The 20,629-nt window shown below is 40.7% G+C and overlaps 1 protein-coding gene across 1 annotated transcript in view; it reads left to right on the top strand.

The window, feature by feature from the left end:
• Positions 1–1,400: 1,400 nt before the first annotated feature.
• CHN1 (chimerin 1) overlaps positions 1,401–20,629 on the top strand; it is a 47,841-nt gene continuing 28,612 nt past the window's right edge. Inside the window, exon 1 of the mRNA XM_041403297.1 lies at positions 1,401–1,779. Within this exon, the coding sequence (XP_041259231.1) occupies positions 1,639–1,779 (141 nt within the window). The 5' untranslated portion in view covers positions 1,401–1,638. The remainder of the gene's footprint in view (positions 1,780–20,629) is intronic.

The raw sequence follows: 20,629 nt of genomic DNA, 5'->3' as shown, positions 1-20,629 counted from the left end.
TTTGTCATTTTGTAATTTCTCATGTTTGATTCAAAGAACTTTTAGTTTGTATGGCATAAAAATATGCATGGAATTACCAGTTAATCTGCAGGAAAATGCCCACGTAGTTCCTACACATTGTATCCCCTTTCCTTACTGAACAGGATACAGATTCCATTTATATTTAAGTGTTTTGCAGGAATAGCAGCTTCTGAAGTTGCAATCACTGTCAGAACTATTGATAGGATGATGGGAAGGTTTGGCATTTTGATGTAGAAGAGAGAAAAAAATAGGGATTCCAGAACCATGTATTTTTAGTCCATATTTGCAAGAAGAATGCAATATTTCACCTGAGGCACGGTCTAAAATTATGCTTTCCCCTGTTTGGTGAGGCCCTGCTGAGAAGAGAAACCACTTCAGCAAAGTATCATTATTTACTGTGTTCCTTAACATCTCCAATGAAGCATTTGATTGTAACATGAAACCTATCCATCCTTTCAAATTTAGTTCTTAAAACTTATTTGGCACATCTGACCTCATAAAGGGGCCCAATATCCTCCCTGCTGTCTGACCACAGAACAGCACTGGAGTGAGCTGTGAAAGCAGCTTCTTGCCTCCGTCTTCTCCACAGGAAATGTTGCCAAGTGCAAACACCAGTGTGTTTTCACATGTTTAGACTGCTTTGAGGCAGAAAACAGTTGCAGATTCTCAGTGCAGTTTTTAAAAATATGCTGCTGTTCAGGTAAATTCAGCATTCTAATGGTTGCTTAGAGCCTGTATCAAAATGCTGTTCCATCCTGATGCAGAATGTCTGGTGTTGGATAGCTTTCGTGTTATATATCCTGTATATTACAAAGATTTGCTTGAAGCTTGGGACTTAACAAGCATAACACAGAAGGACTTTTGTACAAAGCTTGAAGAGTTAGTCCTGGGCCTTTGGCCAGGAATAAAGAATGCTTGCCCTTGTGCCATTTTGTCCTGTGCTGCTCGGGTTCTGGCAGCAGTTCTGCTTCAGTGTAATTGTTGGCACTGGAGCTCAGCTGAACCTTGACTGGCCTCTTCCTGCAGGCAAGCGGGGCAGCAGAGGTCCGGGACGGCATCAGAGCTGCGTATTGATCGGCTCTAATAGAGGACTCTGTTATGAGAGCTCTTCGTATCACAGCCAAGCAAATTGACTGCACTGATAAAGTAGCGAAGCACTAAAAAAAGCCGTAAGGAGTGTGAAGTAATTTTTCAGTTTTTCCATAGATAATGGAAAGGCTAAAAGAATACCAGAACAAACAGCTCCTTCTGGGACAGTACTGTTTTGGCTGTCTATCTGCAGTTGTTGTTGATCTCTCCTTCCTCTCTGTGCTAAGCAGTAGTTCCCCTGCTCGGCTGGACAAGACACAGAGCACAGTCACAGCCTTAAGTGATAAAGTGTTTTTAATTGTTTGCAAAGGCTTGCTTACTCTTATTTATTCTGCTTACTCTTATTTAAAAAAAACAACTTTCCCATTTCATTGAGGCAGATTTGGAAGTCAAACCAGAAACTTCAGACTCTACTACGATGGAAAACACTTTGTTGGGGAGAAACGTTTTGAGTCCATCCATGACCTGGTGACAGATGGATTGATTACTCTTTATATTGAAACGAAGGCAGCTGAATACATTTCCAAGATGACAATTAATCCAATTTATGAACACATAGGATATACAACCTTAAACAGAGAGCCAGCACACAAAAAGCATATGCCAACCCTGAGAGATGAACATGATGGCAAAGAGTCTACAGGAGAGGATGAGGTAGCAGAAAAGAGGGTAAGCAATTGTTAACCCACGCTTTTTTTTCTGTTAGACTTTTTATTTTGTACTTTTAACCTTTCCCCTCTCCTATAAGTACTAAAGGTCTCTGCAGCTATTTAGTCTACTTAGTTACTTCCAGTGTTACATTAACAGTAATATTTAAACTGGTTATAGAATTTTGTAATGGTGATTTTTGCATATTGCAAATTTTCATTATTTGGAGGTTAGTTATTTGTCATTGTGGTTCTTTGGGTGTTTTTATAGTTATGGATGCTACCATTAAGCCACTCCTTTATTTCAAATGGGCAAAGAATATTTAATCTTAAAATTGTTTACAGTATATAAGACAATTGCATTTTATTTCTTAATATATTCAGATTTCCCCAAACAAATGCATTCCATAACCTATTCAGCAGTCTGCATATAATGACAGTAAAGTTGTCCACATTATAAATAAGACTGTTCATTAAGTTGATAAAATGTTAAAACATTTCACATGGCTAAGTTCAGCCTGTCAGAAGCTGACAGAGCTATTTTTGGCCTCAGCCAGACTTACAAAGAGGGATTGCTCTCTTCAGAGAGTTGCAGTATCAGCTGAGAAGTAATTGCATCCTGGATTATAAAAGAAAAATGAAGACGGAAAAAATCTTATAACCAGTGAACATAAAAATATTAAGGGAGGTTGGGAATGTACTGGGCAGACAAAGCAGCTTCCTGAAATTTTATGTGTATTTCAGAGACTAAGCGTAAAAAGAAACCATAATGTAAATTCCATTGTGTTAAATGAAATACTTTGTTTATTGAAAATCTGACAAATGAAAGTATTTTTTAAAAGTTATTTTTACACACCTGTAGGTGTTAATGCATGTATAATAAATAGTCTGATATGTTTCCCTGTTTCACAAACTTCAGAGTGATATACATTAGGCCTCTCTAATATGCTTATAGTGCATAGAAGAAATGCTAACCTTAGGTGGGATCTTTTGTCTGTCCAATCAGAAAGATGTGATTTTAGTTTTTGTGGATGTTGAAGAAAGGTCTGACTGACAATTTCCAGCACACGTGGCTATTACAGTGAAACTAAGCTCCATACTGAGTCTACAGAGAGAGAGGCTCATAGCTTTGGTCCTTCAAATCCTCCTTCAGCAGAATCTGTCATTCTGCACTGAATTTGCTGAGAGATGAAGCACCCAACTTAGCTTAAAGTATGAATCTCCACTGTTATCAGATCATTTTGACAAAAGAAATACTGCTGGGATATTGAAGCTGGCTGACCACATTTAATATCCAATTTCTCGCCTGTTAGGTAGCAGTAGTAGAGGGGTGAGTTATCACTTACAGTTCCTGACAGCCACTGCTTCCAGCGTGCTGTTTCAAAAGGATTTTTTTTGCATATTATCATAGGCAGTTTATTATAATGCAAAGCCTGGGTAAAAATCTTCTCTAAGTCTTCTGGAAGTTACCACTTTGGGTTTCTTTGGTAAAATTAACTTTTCCTGCATTTAGAAACTTTCAAGTGACAGCAGAACTCTGTTCTGTTACATTTTTTAGATTGATGAAACAGTGTTCATAGTAAAGAGATTTCAATGGTTAATGTTGAAGAATGCTGTTTTTTCCATGGATTAATTGTGTTATGTCACTCACCAACTGTTTTGAAACATTTTTCATTAAATAGCTCAAGGACTTTTGAATATTTCTCAAATATTGAAATTTTATGTAGACAACCTTTAGACAGGTTAGACACATAATCTTAGCATCCCACTCCCTTCATCCTGAATTTGCAAGTGACTAAAGGGGCTTCAGCCACAAAACAGTTCAACAGCAGTGGTGTTTTCAGTCCTGAAGCCCAGGTTTTAATACTCTTCTTTATTTTGTCTTGGAACTATATTAGTGAACACACTGAGGCACACAGACATCACAGGATAATTAAATGTGGAGATTTAAATTTACTTTTTGAGTCCATGTCCAGTTGGGATTGCTGTCTGTGGCTGCATGGGGACAGTGCAGTGTGGTCTTTCTCACTGTGGAGTGGCACAGAGGTGACATCTCAGCTGTCTTTGCACCTCTCAAGGTTTTGGTGGAAAGATGGCACAGATTTTCCTGCATGTCACTTCACCCAGCAAATCACCACGGAGAGTAAGGCATTCAGCCCCATGACCAACAACTGATCCCACTAGCAACCTCAGCATTTGAACAAGCAGCTGTTTCTAAATAGGTCAAGTAGTTTTTCTTTCTTTTTGGTGGCAGGGCTGGCAGGTTGATTCCTGTTGTCCAATATGAAGAGAGTATCATTGAATTGCAATGAACCAAAGAAAATTGTTCAGAGTTCAACACGAAAAAACCCATTGTTTTATGATCCAAGCAGCAAGATCTGTGTGCTTCTTAGCCCCGTGGTGAGGATGAAAATTTCCTCAGTGTGTACAGCATCTGGCAATTAATGCCTCTTTATCAATTATATAATGTAGTCACACAGCTTCTCCCTGCACTGTATGCTTCTTCCTCTGTAAAGAGAGAAAGAAGTCTGGGTCTTTAACGTGATCATCTGATCATCCTGAGCCAAAATATGTTCCCAGATCTGCAGGCTCTGAGGCTGTTCAGATACAAATCTAAATTTGTGCCTGTGACTGTTGCCCAGTCATGTGTGGGTGGTGTATGGAATATAAGTCCTTCAGAAGAAGGAAAGAAGAAACACAAAAACAGTCAGAGCCTGTGGAACAGCTGGTGGGAGTGGAGTCTCACTTTCTGCCATGGAAACTGGGCAGCTAGAGAATACACCCCAAGCTTGAGAATGAAATATTAAAGGGCACTCACCCAGTCTTCAGTTTGGTGTGGGGCAGTAGCAGGAAATGCTGCATTTTGTGGTAGATGCCTCCCAGCAGGCACTTGTAATACTTCATTTGTTCCCTGCTCTTTCTGCAATTAATATGTGGTAGAATAATTCAGTATGTGTTGGGTGGCACTTTTCATTTGCAATATGTTAAAAATGAGCCCTAGTAATGGGAAAAGATTTAAAGACCGAAGAGATGAAAAGTCAAAACTTAGGCAATCATTAGATAAGGATTGTAAGACAGAATTGCAATACTCCTGAGTTGTGCAAGAGACCATATTGTGACATGGTTTAAGATGCAATTTTTGATGGGAAAATATAATCCTCTACACAGCATGTGCTTCACTGATAATGAGCAAGAATATAACTGCGTACAAGTGTACATTAAAAGTTAAAATTCCTGGTTAATGATTTAATGCTTTTCCTAACCTATGAAGGAATTACTAATTAGTCAAGACATAACTGGAGGAGGAGAGACTGAAAACAGGAGACTACTTGTCCTGCTTGAATGTCCCAAATAGACGTTTTAGCTGTTGCACTAAAAAGGTGATGCTGGTTCCCAAAACAGTCTGCAAATTATTTAGAACTCAATCATGGGACCATCATGGTCTGTGTGTTAAGAGAGGGCTAAGAATTATTTAAAAGAGGGTTTCCCATGTGGATTCAATCTGTATGACCTAGTGTGGAAGTGGAAGTAATAGCCAGTATCATAAGATATAATATTCCTCCTGTTCTTTGAATACTGATGGGTCTCTGAACATTCTGTACTCTAAAAGGCAATTATGGCCTTAGAGCAGATAACTTGATTCAGTTAAACACCTTATAAAAATGGTAGCTGTCAGAAATTAATAAATATTTAGCATATATCAAACTCCTTCTTTAAAGCCTTGCAAAACATTCTTTTTTCATTTTGACATGTTTTTGATTTCTTTATAGTATGTATAATATGTAAGAAGGTGTATGAGTGATTGATTCAAGATTTAATATTTTTATGAAAAAATGAAATCATTAGTTATGAGTTATCCTGTCTTTCAAAATGAAATGTTGGGGTAAACGTTAGGATAGCAACTGAATCACATCTATTCATGTTTACTTCGGTGATATGTGCTATTTCTTCAAGACAGTTCAATGGCTGCAAATCAATTAAAGACCCCTTCTAGACTGTACAACATTCCATTCAATTCCTATAGATGGAAAGAATTGAGAGAAGGGTTGTGGCAGCAGTCACCAAGAAAAGCAATCTTCTTTTTCTGTCTTCAATTACCTTAGTTGGTGATACCATTTTTTCCTCTATAGTGAAGAAGGCTGATTTTCTCCAACTCTGTGCAAGGAGATCTGAAAATGTAAATCTGTATCATTTTAGTAGGAAACATGCTTTTACACCTGCCTCCAAAGATAACATAGATGACAAAGTCAAGTGTGATCTGTGTACATTTCTAATAAATTCATAATAGACTCCACATACAAAATCAAGATGTTTGCAGAGGGACCAGTCTTACTTTCCAGCCTTAAACTAACACTTCTATTTTCATTAATGACACTACTATCTTTCTACTTTTGGTCTCAGTCAAATCTGTTAGTAAGATCTGCTTAGACCTTTCCTTCACCATGGCTTATTTTATCTTCAGGGACAGCACATGAGAGTCTGTAGCTGAGGAATTGCAGTAGCTGGCATAGAAGTACAGGTGCCCTTATCGAGCTCTGTGATAGAGGCACAGAGCTTTGAACAGCACTGTTTGGTGCCCAGTAATGCCAGTTCTGGAACTGATGGGGCTAAAAAAGATCTGGTCTTAATAATCAGGGAGCAAAGTGTGCTTTGAGAGCTGAAGCAATCTTCATGTTGGTAGTTGTTTGAAATATTTCCATTTACTTGAATTAACTTCAAAGATAGGTGTATAACGTACACAACATCTAAACAAGCCATAGCTGCAACAAGGGTAATAATGAAGCAGTAATGTTTTTAGAATTGCAGCTAATGAATGTTTACCTTAAAGTACATTTAAAGATGCAGGATACTGAGCACTGAAGGATCCCATGGGTTAACTGGAGGAGATTGTCAACTCTTTTCTCACAAATGTTCCTTTGCAGTCCCTGCGCGGGTGTCCATGACAATCACTCTGTAACTTTAATGTAATTTATAAATAAAACATAACTCTGTGGAAGGCAGAAACTTCTATTTATTTCTTCTGGGTTTAGCCCATCTTTCAGCAGAGACTTCAAAGCACAGATAATTTTGTCAATTCCAAGAAAGTTCTTAGCAGGATGAAAGACAAGCCTACTTTTTAGGTAGCTGCTCCAGCATATCAGCAACATCATGCTTAGAAGAGATTGGCCCAGCCTCAGTCTTCCTCATCTTTCCTTTCTGTGCATTAGCATTTATGTTGGTGGGGAAACAGTGTCATGTATGGTGATATGTACAGCACTTACAGGCCAAACTAAAACTGCAAATGGTTACGGTGCATTTATACAAACATACATGGTTTTAACTTAACCCTGTGTTTATCCATACCCAGGAAAAGAGAGTTAAGTACACTTGTTGTCCAGTGTACAGACAGCACAAAGAAAATTATTTTCTCTAAACTGCAGAGTGCTTTTTCTACTTATAATCACCAAGAGTAACCAAAGCCCTTATTTGTGTTCATTATGGCAGTAAAATTGATTCACTAAAAAAGCTCATATAAATTGATTTTGTTTCAAGATTCAGAGCTTCCAAATGAAGCATGCACTTTGCTAATTTAAACCCCAGGTCACAACACAGAATATCTAGTTTACTCTTATCAGTATGTCATGCTTATAAAATATAAATTAGGAAGGAAAATTTGTTTTTTAAGGGTCTGTAACTGGACCTTCTGTGTTAAACACTGTCCCTTGGCTCTCCTGTTTCTCCCAAGACAAATTCTTTCTTCTTCTGTTGGTGCCAGCTCTTGTTCGTGCCCAGCCTGCTCAGTTCATTCCTGCAGGTTACAAATGGCCTCCTGGCTGATCCCAGTGAGCCCTGCTGGACTTGCCTGCCTCTGTGTGTGTGTCTGCACCTCCAGAGCACATTAATGTAATGCTTACACTGTAGTGTGGGGGATTAGCATGAGCTAAAAGCTGTGTGCTCATGATGGTAGCTCGGCTGCATGTTGCTGGTCTAGTATTACAAGGGTCAGAACAAATAAGGCTCCACAGCCTGCAGTTGTGCCTTAGGTCAGCCTGCATTTCCAACAGAGACTGCACCTCCTGTTGCTATGCTACTCCTGCAGAGGTGTTCCCTGTGTTCTGAAGGTAAACACAGTTGAGGATCAGCATCCTCTTCAGCCTTTTGTCATGGGTACAAGTCTCTTCACTGCTTGCTGAGATGACCTTTCAAGTTACTTTCTGCTTTTTCAGCAAAGTGTGGCTCTTTTGTGGTCTGACATGTGAGATGTGTACACAAAGATAATCTTCAGAAAGTTTGGTGTCAAATTACACTGAGACAGGCAGCTGCCATATGAAATGGAGTGCAGCTAGTCTTTCAGACTCACACATCAGACCCTCAGCAGAAGTGTGGTGAGTAATTACCCTCAGCATATGCCCTGTGCCTGATTGAGCCTTTGTAAGATGAATAGTGTGCAGAACTGTTAAAAAGGCTGTAAAGCAGTACAGTTGCTGAACAATTAATTCTGAAGTATAATGCTTGTGTTGTTACTGATAAAATGAAACCATTAGCAGTGAATAAACTGTTACTCTTTTCCTATGTTTCTCGGTGCTGTGAGGTCAGTCAGTGTGAAGCCCTCACCTCAGTTCTTTTCAGGGTTTCTATACTTGGTGGTTTGGACCTGGCTACATTTTTAATGCCCTTCAAAAAGTATTGTATAGCCTTAGCCTCTCTTACATGTACTGGCAGAAATTAATTTGTTTTGTAACTGGGACAGGCTAGTACAAGAAGACACACAGGGAGAGAGGGAGGACTCTCCCTCTGCTCTTGAAGAGCCAAAGAGGATAGCTTTCTTTGGACTCTCTTCAGGGTGAGAATGAATTTTCCCACCCTAGTGGATGTTAGTAGTTGGGACATAGAAATACAGAGGTCAGCTCAACTCTGGATGACCAATGGAGAGCTGTTGTGCCTTCAGACCTAGCATGCTCTAGGAGTCTGCTGCTGACCTTCCCTATGGGCCTTACACTTGAGGCTTCCAGAGGTACAGTGGGGAAGCCACACAGACACATATAAGTAAATTACAACCTTCTTTCCTCCTGTTTTTAAAAAAACCCTGTAGCTACCCTTGACTTTTATGCCTTCTCACAACTGAATAATCCATGCAGTGGCCACAGAAGGGAACACTGGATGTCTCAGAGCAGCCTCTAAAGCAGGAGTGTGGTGCTGATTTATTGCTTGTGCAAAGGGCTTTCTGGATGGTGAGGGACTGTGGTGGGTTGCTAGCTGGCAGCTCTCTCGTTTGTTGTTCTCATTCCTTAGCTGTGTGAGTTTGGGGTCTTTTTTTTTTTAACTCCTCCTCCCATCTGGCATCTCCTAATTATTTTCTATTACTAATCACTTCTACAGGAAACAGACTGGACTGTTGAATTAAGAGCCCTATAAAAGGATAATTTTGTTATTTGCAGGTTTCTTAGCTCACTTAAACTTTATAATGTGACACTGTATAGCTGGTGATAATCACCTTGGGCTACGATTGTGTCCAATCTCATAAACTGTGCAGGGTCAGGTCTGGTCATTCGTAGAATGTGAGAGGCTCAAGAAGCTGGGGCACTGCAGCTGGTAGCACAATTGGTTGTGAACTAATATCTGAAATATCTTGCATTTTATGCCTTCTGCAGCTCTGTGTAGCCAGTTCAAGCCTGCCCTAGGAGTCTGACTAACAGGGACTTTCTCCAGTGACCTCCCTCTTCATTCAGCAAAACTCCTTTCTCTCCTTGCTGTTTGTTCTATGTGAGTCTAGATGGGAGTGGGGACAGCATTTTACATGGGTCGCTGTTTACGTGCTTCCAAGTACAAATCCAAGTACAAGTCTTTTGGCTTCTGTACAGAGATGGAAAGGATGTGGAGCTGTGGTGGTCTGATGTGTCACCCCCATCCAGTTGGAGAAGGCACATCTGCTCCACTAATAATTGCCCAGTCATAAGTGGTTACCAGATGCTTAAGACCCATGGTGAGTGAAATGCTTGCTTTAGAGGTGGTAGCAGAAAGAGAAGTAGTTAGGTGTGCCTAAAGCAAAAAAGAAAAGAAGAATAACATTTTTCCTGTGGTTAATGCTGCAGAAGCTGATCTGTTCTGGTCCTTGTTTCTTTCTTTTTAATCTTTCATAAGAAAAAATATATTTTCAGTAAAGCTTCTCATGCTTAATTTTAGTCTCTAGCTGAATGTTTTCTGACTGAACAAAGTAAGGAGAGCAGTTTTATTACTAAGCTCAACAAACTACTTGCTCCTATTATTTCAAACCTGTCACACTTGTCATCAGCAAAGACAGCAACTCTTGACAGTTTTGCAAAGTCTTTCTTTGATCATTAACTTTTAGAACATTAAACTTTTCCATATTTAACCTTTATTCTGCATGGCATCAGCAGCTAGAAACAGTGTTGCTTCTGGCATCTAGTGTTCCTCTAGTCTTAATGTTTCAGTAAGGTAAGAATCACCATGCTGAAAATTCTGGTTCTCAGTTCTGTTGTTGCTCTAATCTTCATCATCTTAGTATTGATATTCCTCAATTTGAACTTCTATACAATTTCCAAAATAAGTAAAGGATGATGTATTTCTAATAGTGAAGTTCATATTATAATACACTTAATATATTGCTGTGTAGTGGGAATTATTATTGCATTTTCTTAGAGCTTAAACAGTTAGAAGTAAGTTCCCTAAGGAACCTTATAGCTAGTATCACAGAGTATAATATCTTCTATTAAGCCTTAGTAATATGTGTATGTGATTTAATAAATTGTTTCATGTTTTCCAATTTGTGAATTAGATTAGTAGCACTTAGAGGAAAGCAGCTTTTACCCTTTTTGAGAGGGGATTGGAGGAATACTGTGAAATTATGAAAAGGCTCTGTTGCCAATTTCCATTTTGCATGTAATGGTGAAACATTTTAAAAATTCTGTGCTTTATATCATGTGTCAAATAGTTTATTGGTAGAAGATTTCTGATGATTTTACATTGCTGGAAAAGTCTTGAAGCCATTTCCCAAAGTTAATATGATAGTGAATTACATTTGCATTCAGGCATTTCTGTGAATTGGATGATGATTAAAGCAGCAGTATGTTTAATGCAAATGCACAAAAATTATAGAAAGTATCCTGTGTTATGTTGCACAGAATTTCAAGTGCTCGATGTCTTAAGTGACAGGTTCTCATTCCCTCCAGCTCCATCCCAAGCTGGTCGCAGCTGGTGCCTGGGAGCTTCCCATCACCTCTGCCACGCTGCAGTTCTCAAGGCAGACTCCCTGCTCAGTAAGCTGATCATGCTGAGAGCTTCCTGGACAATTTTTTATGGACCTGATGGGTTGATTCTCTTGGGCTGTTTTTATTGTTGAAAATTCACACAACTTCCGTGTTAGAAATCTTATAAGCAGTGTCATTTTTAAAGTGCTAGTTGATGGTGGCAGTACAAATGAAAAATTGCCCTGTAAGGTAAGATGAAAAGCATGCTAAGAAAGAAAGAAAAAGTTGTGCTGGTTTAACATTTTGTTTATTTCCAATGAATTTAAGTAATGCAATGTACCCTAAACTTAGTCTTTTAGCTTTGATGTGAACTGTACTCAAAATAAAAGCTGTTGGTCAAAGACCACACACATCTGAAATTCCAGGTGTGGACTGGGACCTGGGACTAGTGTATTTCAACTGAAAACAGACATCAACTAAGCATTATGTTGTAAGAAACCACAGACTTGCTGGGGGGGGGGGGAAATAAAAACCCCTAGAGTCTCTCCTGTGTAACAGAGGTTGTGTGACCTGTCCACATGCTTCTCCCTTGAAAGGTAAATATTCTGTGTAGCCAAGATTTATGATGCAGGGTTACATTGCCAGCCCCATTTTGAATCATTCAAAATCAGTCCATTTTCAAATCCAGTGGTTATTTAAATTTGTTTCAAAGATGCTGTGTTTGACCATTTGAGATGATGATTTCTTGAGTGCCTGTCTCAAGAATTTTTAACAGTCATAGCTTTCTGTAGGGAAATGGGATGTTTACTGCCCTTATAGGAAAAATTTTCCTGACAGAAGCATTTTAAAATGCTAATTAGGAAACTTGGAATAAATAGGAAAGATGAACCATATATATAAAAGGAGAGAGGAGAAAATTGGAACACTGGTCAACAGAAGTGAAATGAGCCTTTTCTGAGAACGTGATCAGGGATTAGAAGACTTTATGGGTGGAAATAAACGGATAATTTGTTAAAAATTGATAATGTGACTTTGGGAGCAGACTAATTCTGTTGCCAATTCCACTCTGGTTTCATTCATTGCAGGTTTCAAAGCAGTCTTGATTTAAATAGAGAGTTATGCAAGGAAGTGGGAGTCCACATGAGACTCATTTGAAGGATGATCAGCTCATCTGATTTTTCAAGTGTGCCTAATTGCACTGTATGAAATGAACAGACCCTGACCCACTGGTGCAGCTATGCCCATGGACACACATGGACCTACAAAACTGGTAATCAGGGTTCCTCAGGAGTGTTGGGGAGCACTGGGGGTTACTACATTGTCTAATTTTTCTGCAGTGAGGTGGTCCATAAGCAGGTTTTCACCATCATAAATTTGGCAAGCATGTTGCATAGAGCCAGTTGACAGCTCTAGTATTCCTTCAGGTTAAACATTGTTTTCACCTTGACTCGTGGGTTCAAATCAAATGGTAATTCAGGAAGGACTAGGAGGCTTTGCATTCTTACCCTTATTTATGCTAAATAAGTATAATTATGGACTGAAAGTATGATTAAGAAAGAAACTGTGACAGCACATGTACCATAGCAACATAGCTTATTCAGGAAGAAGTGGCTGGGTTCAAAAAGACACTGTGCCAAAGGAGCAGGTGTAGTCTGAAATACAAAGAGTGTTTAGAAATTAATGAGCTGCAGTTTTCAATTATAACATACATTGAATTACTCTAAATTGAATTACCATGTAGAACAAAAGAAGGCTAGTATTATAGATGCATTAGACTGCCAGTCAAGGCTAGACTAATGTGAAATAAGTATAATACATTAGGTAAGAAAATATTGAGGAGATATAAAAGGAAATTGCCATACCATTTGCCCATGTTATACCAGTAGCCAAAACTCCTATTCCACAAGGAAAAAATTAAAAAACACCTAATAAATATATGAATAGAAAAACCTTATGGATTACACAATTTTCATTATCCCTAAGTGTATAAATTTTCAGTTACAAAAAGATAACAGAGGTTGATTATTTTGTCTGTAAGATTTATTTTATCTGTAAGATTCTTAAATAGATATTATAAAGGAAATGTAACATTTATTTCCTCATCAAAGGGTATGGTTAAACTTCTCTTTTATTTTTATCTTTCCTTTTATTTGAGGAAGTCCTTATAACAGTGTGGGTCAGATGAGGAATAAAACCACCAGTCCCTTGTGGTTTCAAACAATTAGTCTTAATAGCCTGTTTGTTCTTACAATACTTTAATTTAGTATATCAGTAATAAAGAGCATTTGCCAAAAGAGGAGCATTCATGCAGCTGCCAATTTGCATTACATTTTAACTGCTATCACTCCTATAGAGCACATGACATTTATAAATTATTTTTAAGGTCTTTTTGGAGTACAATCTGCCTTGACATGTCATGAATCAAGAGGCTTTTGCTGGAGCGACCCTTCACTGCAATGAATGTCAGTGGAGCCTCGGTCACAGCAGCACAGCTCTCTGCAGACCAGCAGGGAGATGTATCCCAGGCAAAGGGACATGGGGAGAAAATGCAGTGCTCTCAGCTGAAACGGGCAATGCTGACTCAATGAGAGCAAGATGGAGAAGCTGCTGAGGAGCAGTCTGTGTTGCTGACCAGGATGAGCATTGCCCCCCTAGGCAGAGCTCCTTGTTTCATCAGCTCCTCTTCCTGAAGGCCCGTAGCTGCAAGACAGATCTCTCTGGCTCCCGTTTAGCAATGAGTCACAGTGTAATAATTAAACAACTATGTCAGTAGTCCTCCCAGCCTCTGCTCCTGCCTTGCCCAGGGAGAGGAGTACCTGATCAAGGCATATGCTTTAACTCACTGTTGAGCATACCACCTTCATGGCCCAGGCTCCTGGCAGGAGAGGAGGAAGCTAGGATGGACGAAAACCAAAACTATGAAGGATGGAGGGTAGATGGGAAGGACAGAAGGCAAAATTGTAAAGGACAGTCTTTGTCTGGAGGATTTACTGGAGACAAATTCCAGTGTTTAATGATGCTTCTCTTCTTTTTCACATATTATCTTGGATGGTTTGCCTGGGGAATAGTGATGCTGCCAGGCCCTTGAGGCAGGGAGGTTGGTACTTTCTGTACTCTACTCATTCTTGGTAGAGTTTTTCAGCTTTTCCATGTTTGTTTGGGGTTGGCCCCCTTTTTAACGCAGTTTGTTTTCAGGCAGAAGATTGGGACTGTGGTAAGGAGCTACTACAAAGCAAGGAGAGAATTTCTGAGCTTGAACTCATAGTCATGGCAACTTCTTTCCTCATCACAGTCAGAGTTAGGAGCTCATTTCTTAGCTTTTTGGGTAGCTTTTATCATGGTGTTTGATTGGCATCTCCTGCCTCAGTGTCACACAGCTTGGTGGCAGCTCTCTTTTTGTCAAGCAGTCACATCCTGCCTCTTGCAAGCAGGCTAGAAGTCTCTGTCTTTAGGGCAAGGGCTGGAGGCAGTGGGTTATTTTAACACAGGCAGCTGGGGCCATGGGGACATCTTGCACTGGTGTCTGCAGGGAAGAGCCCTGTAGCTCCTGCTTGTCCTGGGTTGAGGGCAGGACTGCACTTCTTCATCCACAATATAACTCTGGAAAGACATGCATCACTACTTGTGCTGCATAAAGGAACTTGTAGCTATAGCTTATAAAACCCAGTGCACCATCACAGTGATTGCAGCATCACACCCCTACCTGTGCCCACCCCTACCACGTGCCCACATATGCCCCTGTAGTGGGATTTGTACCTGTGGAGTCTGGAAGAAACCCCAGGAATTACCTGTGCATGGCAGGCCAGTTGCTGACCTCCCTGGAAGTTAAGTCACTTGATATTAGCAAAGTCCTCCAGAACCAGATCAAAAGCAGGACTTCTTCGTGAAGGTACTGAGAAAATTTTATTTTATTTTTGCCATGTCTAGATCCGTAGTTATATACCAAAATACATCCCCCCACCCCTTGGAAAAGAAGGGGTTGTATTTGCCACTGAAAAGTTCCTTGCTTTTGTGCCACTATCCAGAAAAGTAAATGTTCATTGTTTTTGCCTTGCCAGTAACTGAAAGAGAGGAGTGGTCACGTGGGTGCTCTTTGCTGGTGCGCAGTTTGGAATTGTCGTTCCAAAGGCCCATATCAGTAACTGCCAGGAGCAAACCTACAACCTGTCAGCCACTGGAAACAAAATAAACCTGATCCCAATCAGTGGGTTTTAGGAGTAAAGCTACAGAAAAACTTTTCTGTTGGCTTCCCTTAAGATCTCTCTGCTTTTTTATCAGTACGCTCTGCATGGTAAGCACACCACTGGGAACATACAGTCTTCCCAAATAATGCCAATACACTTTAATTGTGTTGTACAGTACAGCACTGAAGGAACTCACTTTTGATGCAGTAATTTCTAGCAGAAATATCAGGCAACATTTTTTCCATAATTTAAACTTTGTATTTATTTATTTAACAGCCTTACTTTAAGTCAAGCCAACATTTTGGCTGAATTTGTTTAATTAAATTTTCAATTAAACATTTTTTAAACCTTCTTTTAAAATTCTAGATATAAAATGTTCATTAGCAGCTACGAAAATAATGTATGCTTTTATCAAAAATATAAATAACCATTTCTTTAGATTTTGCTGTAAGCATGTCACTGGAGAGGGTGGGGAAGGTCTGATTTAATTAGAAGTCAGTCCATTTGGAAAATTTTGTTATAAAATCCAGAACTTTTCTCAGTAGTAAGATTTCATCATTTAAGAATGACTTAAACCCACCTCCCCTGTGGGTGACTGAAAGCAGGGCTTGGTGTTGCCTGAGGATTCCATTGTGCCTGAGCACTCTGGGAGCCTGAAGGTGTCCATGTGCCAGGTGAATGTGGCTGTGTTGGAATGGCAGCAAGAGAAGTCCCTGGTGGCTGAGACTGCGTGATGGTCCTTCCCACCCACCTTCTGAGATGTCATCTTTCAGGCTGAACTTTTCTTTTAATAGCATTCCTACCCTCTGCTCACACCATGTGAGCAGAGGCTGTGCCTGGCATTAGCATTCTACAAGTAAAGAAAATTCACTGAAAGCAGATTATCACCACTTTTATTTAAAAAATAAAATTTTGGGCTCGTCTTTCCCCTTCAGAACAATCCTATGAAAGATATGACTGGGAAAGTTATATTTAGCTTGGAACAAACTTCCACTAAGAGCAGCATTGAGGAAATTTGGTTCAGTTTCACAATCCTACTGATTAGCTTTTGAAAATCGTGTACTGAGGCCATAAAATATGCTCATAAAGTGTTCATACATTTTCTGAGCATGTGCATTTGGCTAAGTTAGCTATACAGTGAAACAGAATACTGCAAAATGTGCAGTGGCTCACTGCATAGTAAACCAAGTGTCTTGTTTCTTGATACTTGTACAATAGGGCATCATCTTTGATATTTTTAAAAATTGCATGCAATATAACTGCTGGTTATTATTAAAATAAAGGGAAGGGATCATATTTTATATACATTCTGAAACAAAGGCATATTTAGTCATAACAGCATGAAAATGCCCCATTTGAGAATGGAAAGCCTGCAGTGTACTACACACGCATTCTGAAGAAGACATGATTATGTGTTTGAAAGTCAGGTGGTCAGAAAACGAAACATTCCATTGCATTGGAAATGCACCTGGGCTTCAGGATCAACTGATCACTCTAATCTGGTTCTTCTAGGACCTATGATCTTAACCTGACTTGAATTTTTCTGGTTTGGTTGAGTTTTGGTTTTGGGGGCAGAGTTTTCCTGAAGTAATTTCACTTTATCGCTCAACAAATGGGAATGCATTGATTTCCCTTTTTAGAAAGATAGTTTGTACGATGTTGACTGAACTGTGTGACTGGATTAAACTTACATAATGTGTCTTTCAGAGAGTGACTAATTGGAATTTACTGCAAGTCGCAGATGACTTTTAAATCAGTTCTGTGAAGGCTTCATAATAAGACTTACTGATTGGGAGATTAGTACCAGAAAACACGCATACATTATCCAGCTGACACTGAGAGCAAATAGTGCTCCAGAGAGCAGCTGTCTCTCCTGCACCCTGAAGGACTACTCCAGAGGAAAGTAAGGAAAGTGGAGCCCCAGTAGGACCTACACTGAACAACTCTTGCAGCTGAGGTTTTACAACAAATGGGAACATTTGAAATAGCACATTACAGCCTTTTATTCCTTCCCCACCCCCTTCAGTCCATATGTAAATTGTAGAACCTCTAAACAGATGTTGTAGTTTAAAGGTTGTTGTGTTGCTGGGTTTGGCTTTTTAGTGCTTAAATCAGGAAAATGTACAGGACTGAGGCTGCTCTGGTTGCATGCTCTGCTGAGAAGTTGCTCAGCTGTTGCTTCCAGTCATTCCATTTTACAGTTCACCTCAGTCCTGTGAAATCGTGCCCTGAAATTAAATTTAAGAGTGACAGCCCTTGCAGTTTCCTTCCTCATGCAGTCTGCACAGCATATTCCTCCCTGCACGTGCAATTGTGATTGCAAATGTTTGTCACACACAATTGCTAAAAAAACCCCAAAAAAATTGTGATCCAAAAAATTAAGAGGTAGGAAAGTAGAAAGGAAATTACTTTCTTCTTCAGATTTTTCCCTCTTTTTCATCGAGTATGTAGCAGACAGTATCTTCAGGCAGAGCAAGTTACAAAGATAATTTGTTGGAAAATGAAAGGCTCTGGAGAGGAGACTTTGCTGGCCGGTGGGAGTGCAGGAGCCACTGGTAGAGAGCAGGCACTGAATCAAAAGCCAGCCCAAGAGGAGGAGCAGGACCTGCAGGCTACCAGCAATAGAGGCAGCACAGAGAGCCTGGAGCAGGAGAGTGTCTAGGGAGGGGATGGCTTCCTGCAGGATTTGAGTTAAGCCCCAGGTCCCTGACTTCACTTGTTTGCTCTCAGGGATGACTCACCTCTGCAGTGACTAGGGCTGCCTGAGGACAGTGGCTTGCTCTCTCTTACTTTATTATCTCAAATACTAAAAAGTTAAAGATCTGGACCTGCCTGATGACCCAAACTGTTGTCAGGAAGGTGTGTACAACAGAAATTTCATTCTTCAGTTTGGTTTTCGAAATAAGGGATTTGGTGTGTGTAAAGGAAAGCACTGCTTTGAAAAGTCAAACACTCAAAGTTAGGCAATGGCAGAAGATTGAGCATACCCATTATAAAATTGTGTCATCTGAAAGCAGTTGTATCAATTTTTATTTTTCAGTTGCTAGCTTTATGGCTTTAACTTTGTTTCAATCTCTGTTTCTGGTGTACACTACTGTAGAGCATACAGCCCAGGCTGTAAGGGTGGGTGGTGAGCCCAGTACTCCTTTATTTGTAAACAGCAGAAAATGCTATGAATTGAACAACAGGAAGCTGATGTATGTCAAACCAATAAGCAGTCTCTGTTAGAGTACTGTAACACAAAGCAGTGTTAAAATTAAAATTCATAATTGTATAAGTGCTTTTCAGATTATAACGCATTTTCATAATTACAACCATGAGATAGGACCTTTCCCTGTTGGGTAGTTTTGCTTACCTTTTTATTGGCATTCTTAGATTTAATTTTCCAGGATCCAGAGATCTGTTTCTACTAGCATGACTCTAAAGTGCCATTGAAAATAACTCAGTTCTTCAGAATTAGGAAAAGGGAAGCTGACAATTAAGGAGTAAGTATGCCAAAACCCAGATATGTGCTCTACTAGTGATTGAAAGGGAAATTCAGCTGCTTTACCTTGCTTCTTAAGTGAAATTACACAAAATAATAAGAGTTGATTCTGATAGTAAATTTATTCTTGAAAATCACTGCATTTTTTTTTCCAACAAGTTCTGTTTTCAAAGAATTTATTTCCAATATGAAGTTTTGGTGATGCATTTTTTTCCCATTAAAAAATAAGAGGAATTTTGGGTTGCAGAGAAATGCATAAAGAAATGTTTTTAGAATTCATGACTTAATTCCTGAGCCTGTCATCACTCAGTTGTTTGGAGAGGATGACTCTTCTGGGGCAGGTGTAGGTCCACTTTCTTCCATGAGGACTTTCACCTGATGTAGTTACTGGGAATTAAACCATGAAGTGACATTAGGGGAAAGGGGAGGGAAGGGAAGGGAAGGGAAGGTCCCCTGAGTCCATGCTATTTTTACACTTTGTGTAGATAAGTTGTCAGTTTTTATCATCTCTTACTCATCATCTTAGTTTTCTTGATCTTCTGTTGCCATAGTGTGTTAATATACTTGCAAAGATGGACAGAAAAATGCCAGAGGAGCATTCACCTGCATTAGAAAGGAGTGGTTAAAAGCAAGACAAGAAGATTGAGGTAGTCATTGGAAAAGTATTTCTTAATAGGATGGATCAAGCAGCCTCCTGCCTGTATTGAAACCGGGAACTGAGTCAGACCCCTGTATGAGCTAGTAATGCCTGACAACATTCTGTTCTCTTATATAATCTGTAGCCAGTGTTTCAATTATTAGTCGTATTGCAGATTAGTGTTTAGTGAAGCACCAGCCTTGATCCTTAATCTCTGCGCCATGAAGCCCATGCTGAAACCCAGTAGATTTTTAAAAGCTGTCGGGAAGGTACGGGTGGCCACACAAGAGAACAGAAGAGGGGCTCCCAGTGAGCGCTGTTCTCAGCTGTATTGGCAGGACTGAGCTAAACTGGAACACTGTGATCCAGCTGCAAAGCACATACCAATTCCACCCAGAAGCTTGTGACAAACTGTGCTTGTCGTCGGTTTCTGACTCAGGAGAGATAAAAATACCTCCGCTGCAGCAGGGAGAGCGGTTGCAGTGCGGCAGCCTGAGCAGGGGAGGGAGGGCTGCGCGCCGGCTGTCTGCACAGGCAGGACAGGAAGGGTCCCCCGGCACCCTGCGTCCCAGGAGGGTGGTCAGCCCCACGCTGCAAAGCTTGGCTGCGGGCAGGTCAAAGGGCCGCTTTTGCTGTCTCTGACAAAGACTGTTCACAAGTGCTTGGAGAGCGCCAGAAGGCAAGGGGGCAGAGTGGCCATGGCCGTGAGCCCTCCCGGCTGCCAGCGCCCAGCTGGAGGGAGCTGGGCTGCCGCGGTGGGCAGCTCCGGCTGCGTGTGGCATCGTCTGCCCTGCTCCTTCCTGAGCCCCTTGCTTCTGGCTCCTGTGGCAGTTACGTTCGAGGCTTTAATGCTTGTGTGAAATAGTCCGTGTGAGGGCTGGCCAGGACCCGACTGCCCTGAGCACATTTCATCGTCAGTTGCATCCATCCAAACTTCAGGTTTCACTCCAGTGGGAGACTGGCCATTCACCTTCTGTTTAGGACCTGTAAATTTCTAAAGAGAGGCGACACCAGCAGTTCGGGGTTCAGGTCTTTGCTGTGTGGAGCGCTGCAACGAACTTGGGCTGACATTTGTGTTCACTTGTAGGGACAAGATGTGAGATTGGTGAGTATGTTTTCACACGAAAAGTAGTGAAAAACGTAATTATACCCATCAGCGGTAGCACTACCCGCTCCTGGCCGTACCTGCTGGTGCACAGGCCACGTCAGAGGGGGGGATCGGGGAGAGCCGCTTCCCGTCGCGTTCCCCGGGGCTGCTGCTCGCTGCCCTGCCTCCCGCGGCACCCCAGCAGCGCACAGGTGCCATCTTCTAGTGGTGCCTGGCTCACGCCGCGGGCGCCGCTCCCGGTGCCCGCCGCTCCGAGAGGGGCCGGGCCGTG

This window comes from Onychostruthus taczanowskii, unplaced genomic scaffold, assembly GCF_017590055.1.
Source record: "Onychostruthus taczanowskii isolate IOZ18803 unplaced genomic scaffold, ASM1759005v1 scaffold20, whole genome shotgun sequence".
Classification (NCBI taxonomy): domain Eukaryota; kingdom Metazoa; phylum Chordata; class Aves; order Passeriformes; family Passeridae; genus Onychostruthus; species Onychostruthus taczanowskii.
Note: the sequence above shows the minus strand (reverse complement) of the source record. Positions and strands in the feature narration are given on the sequence as shown.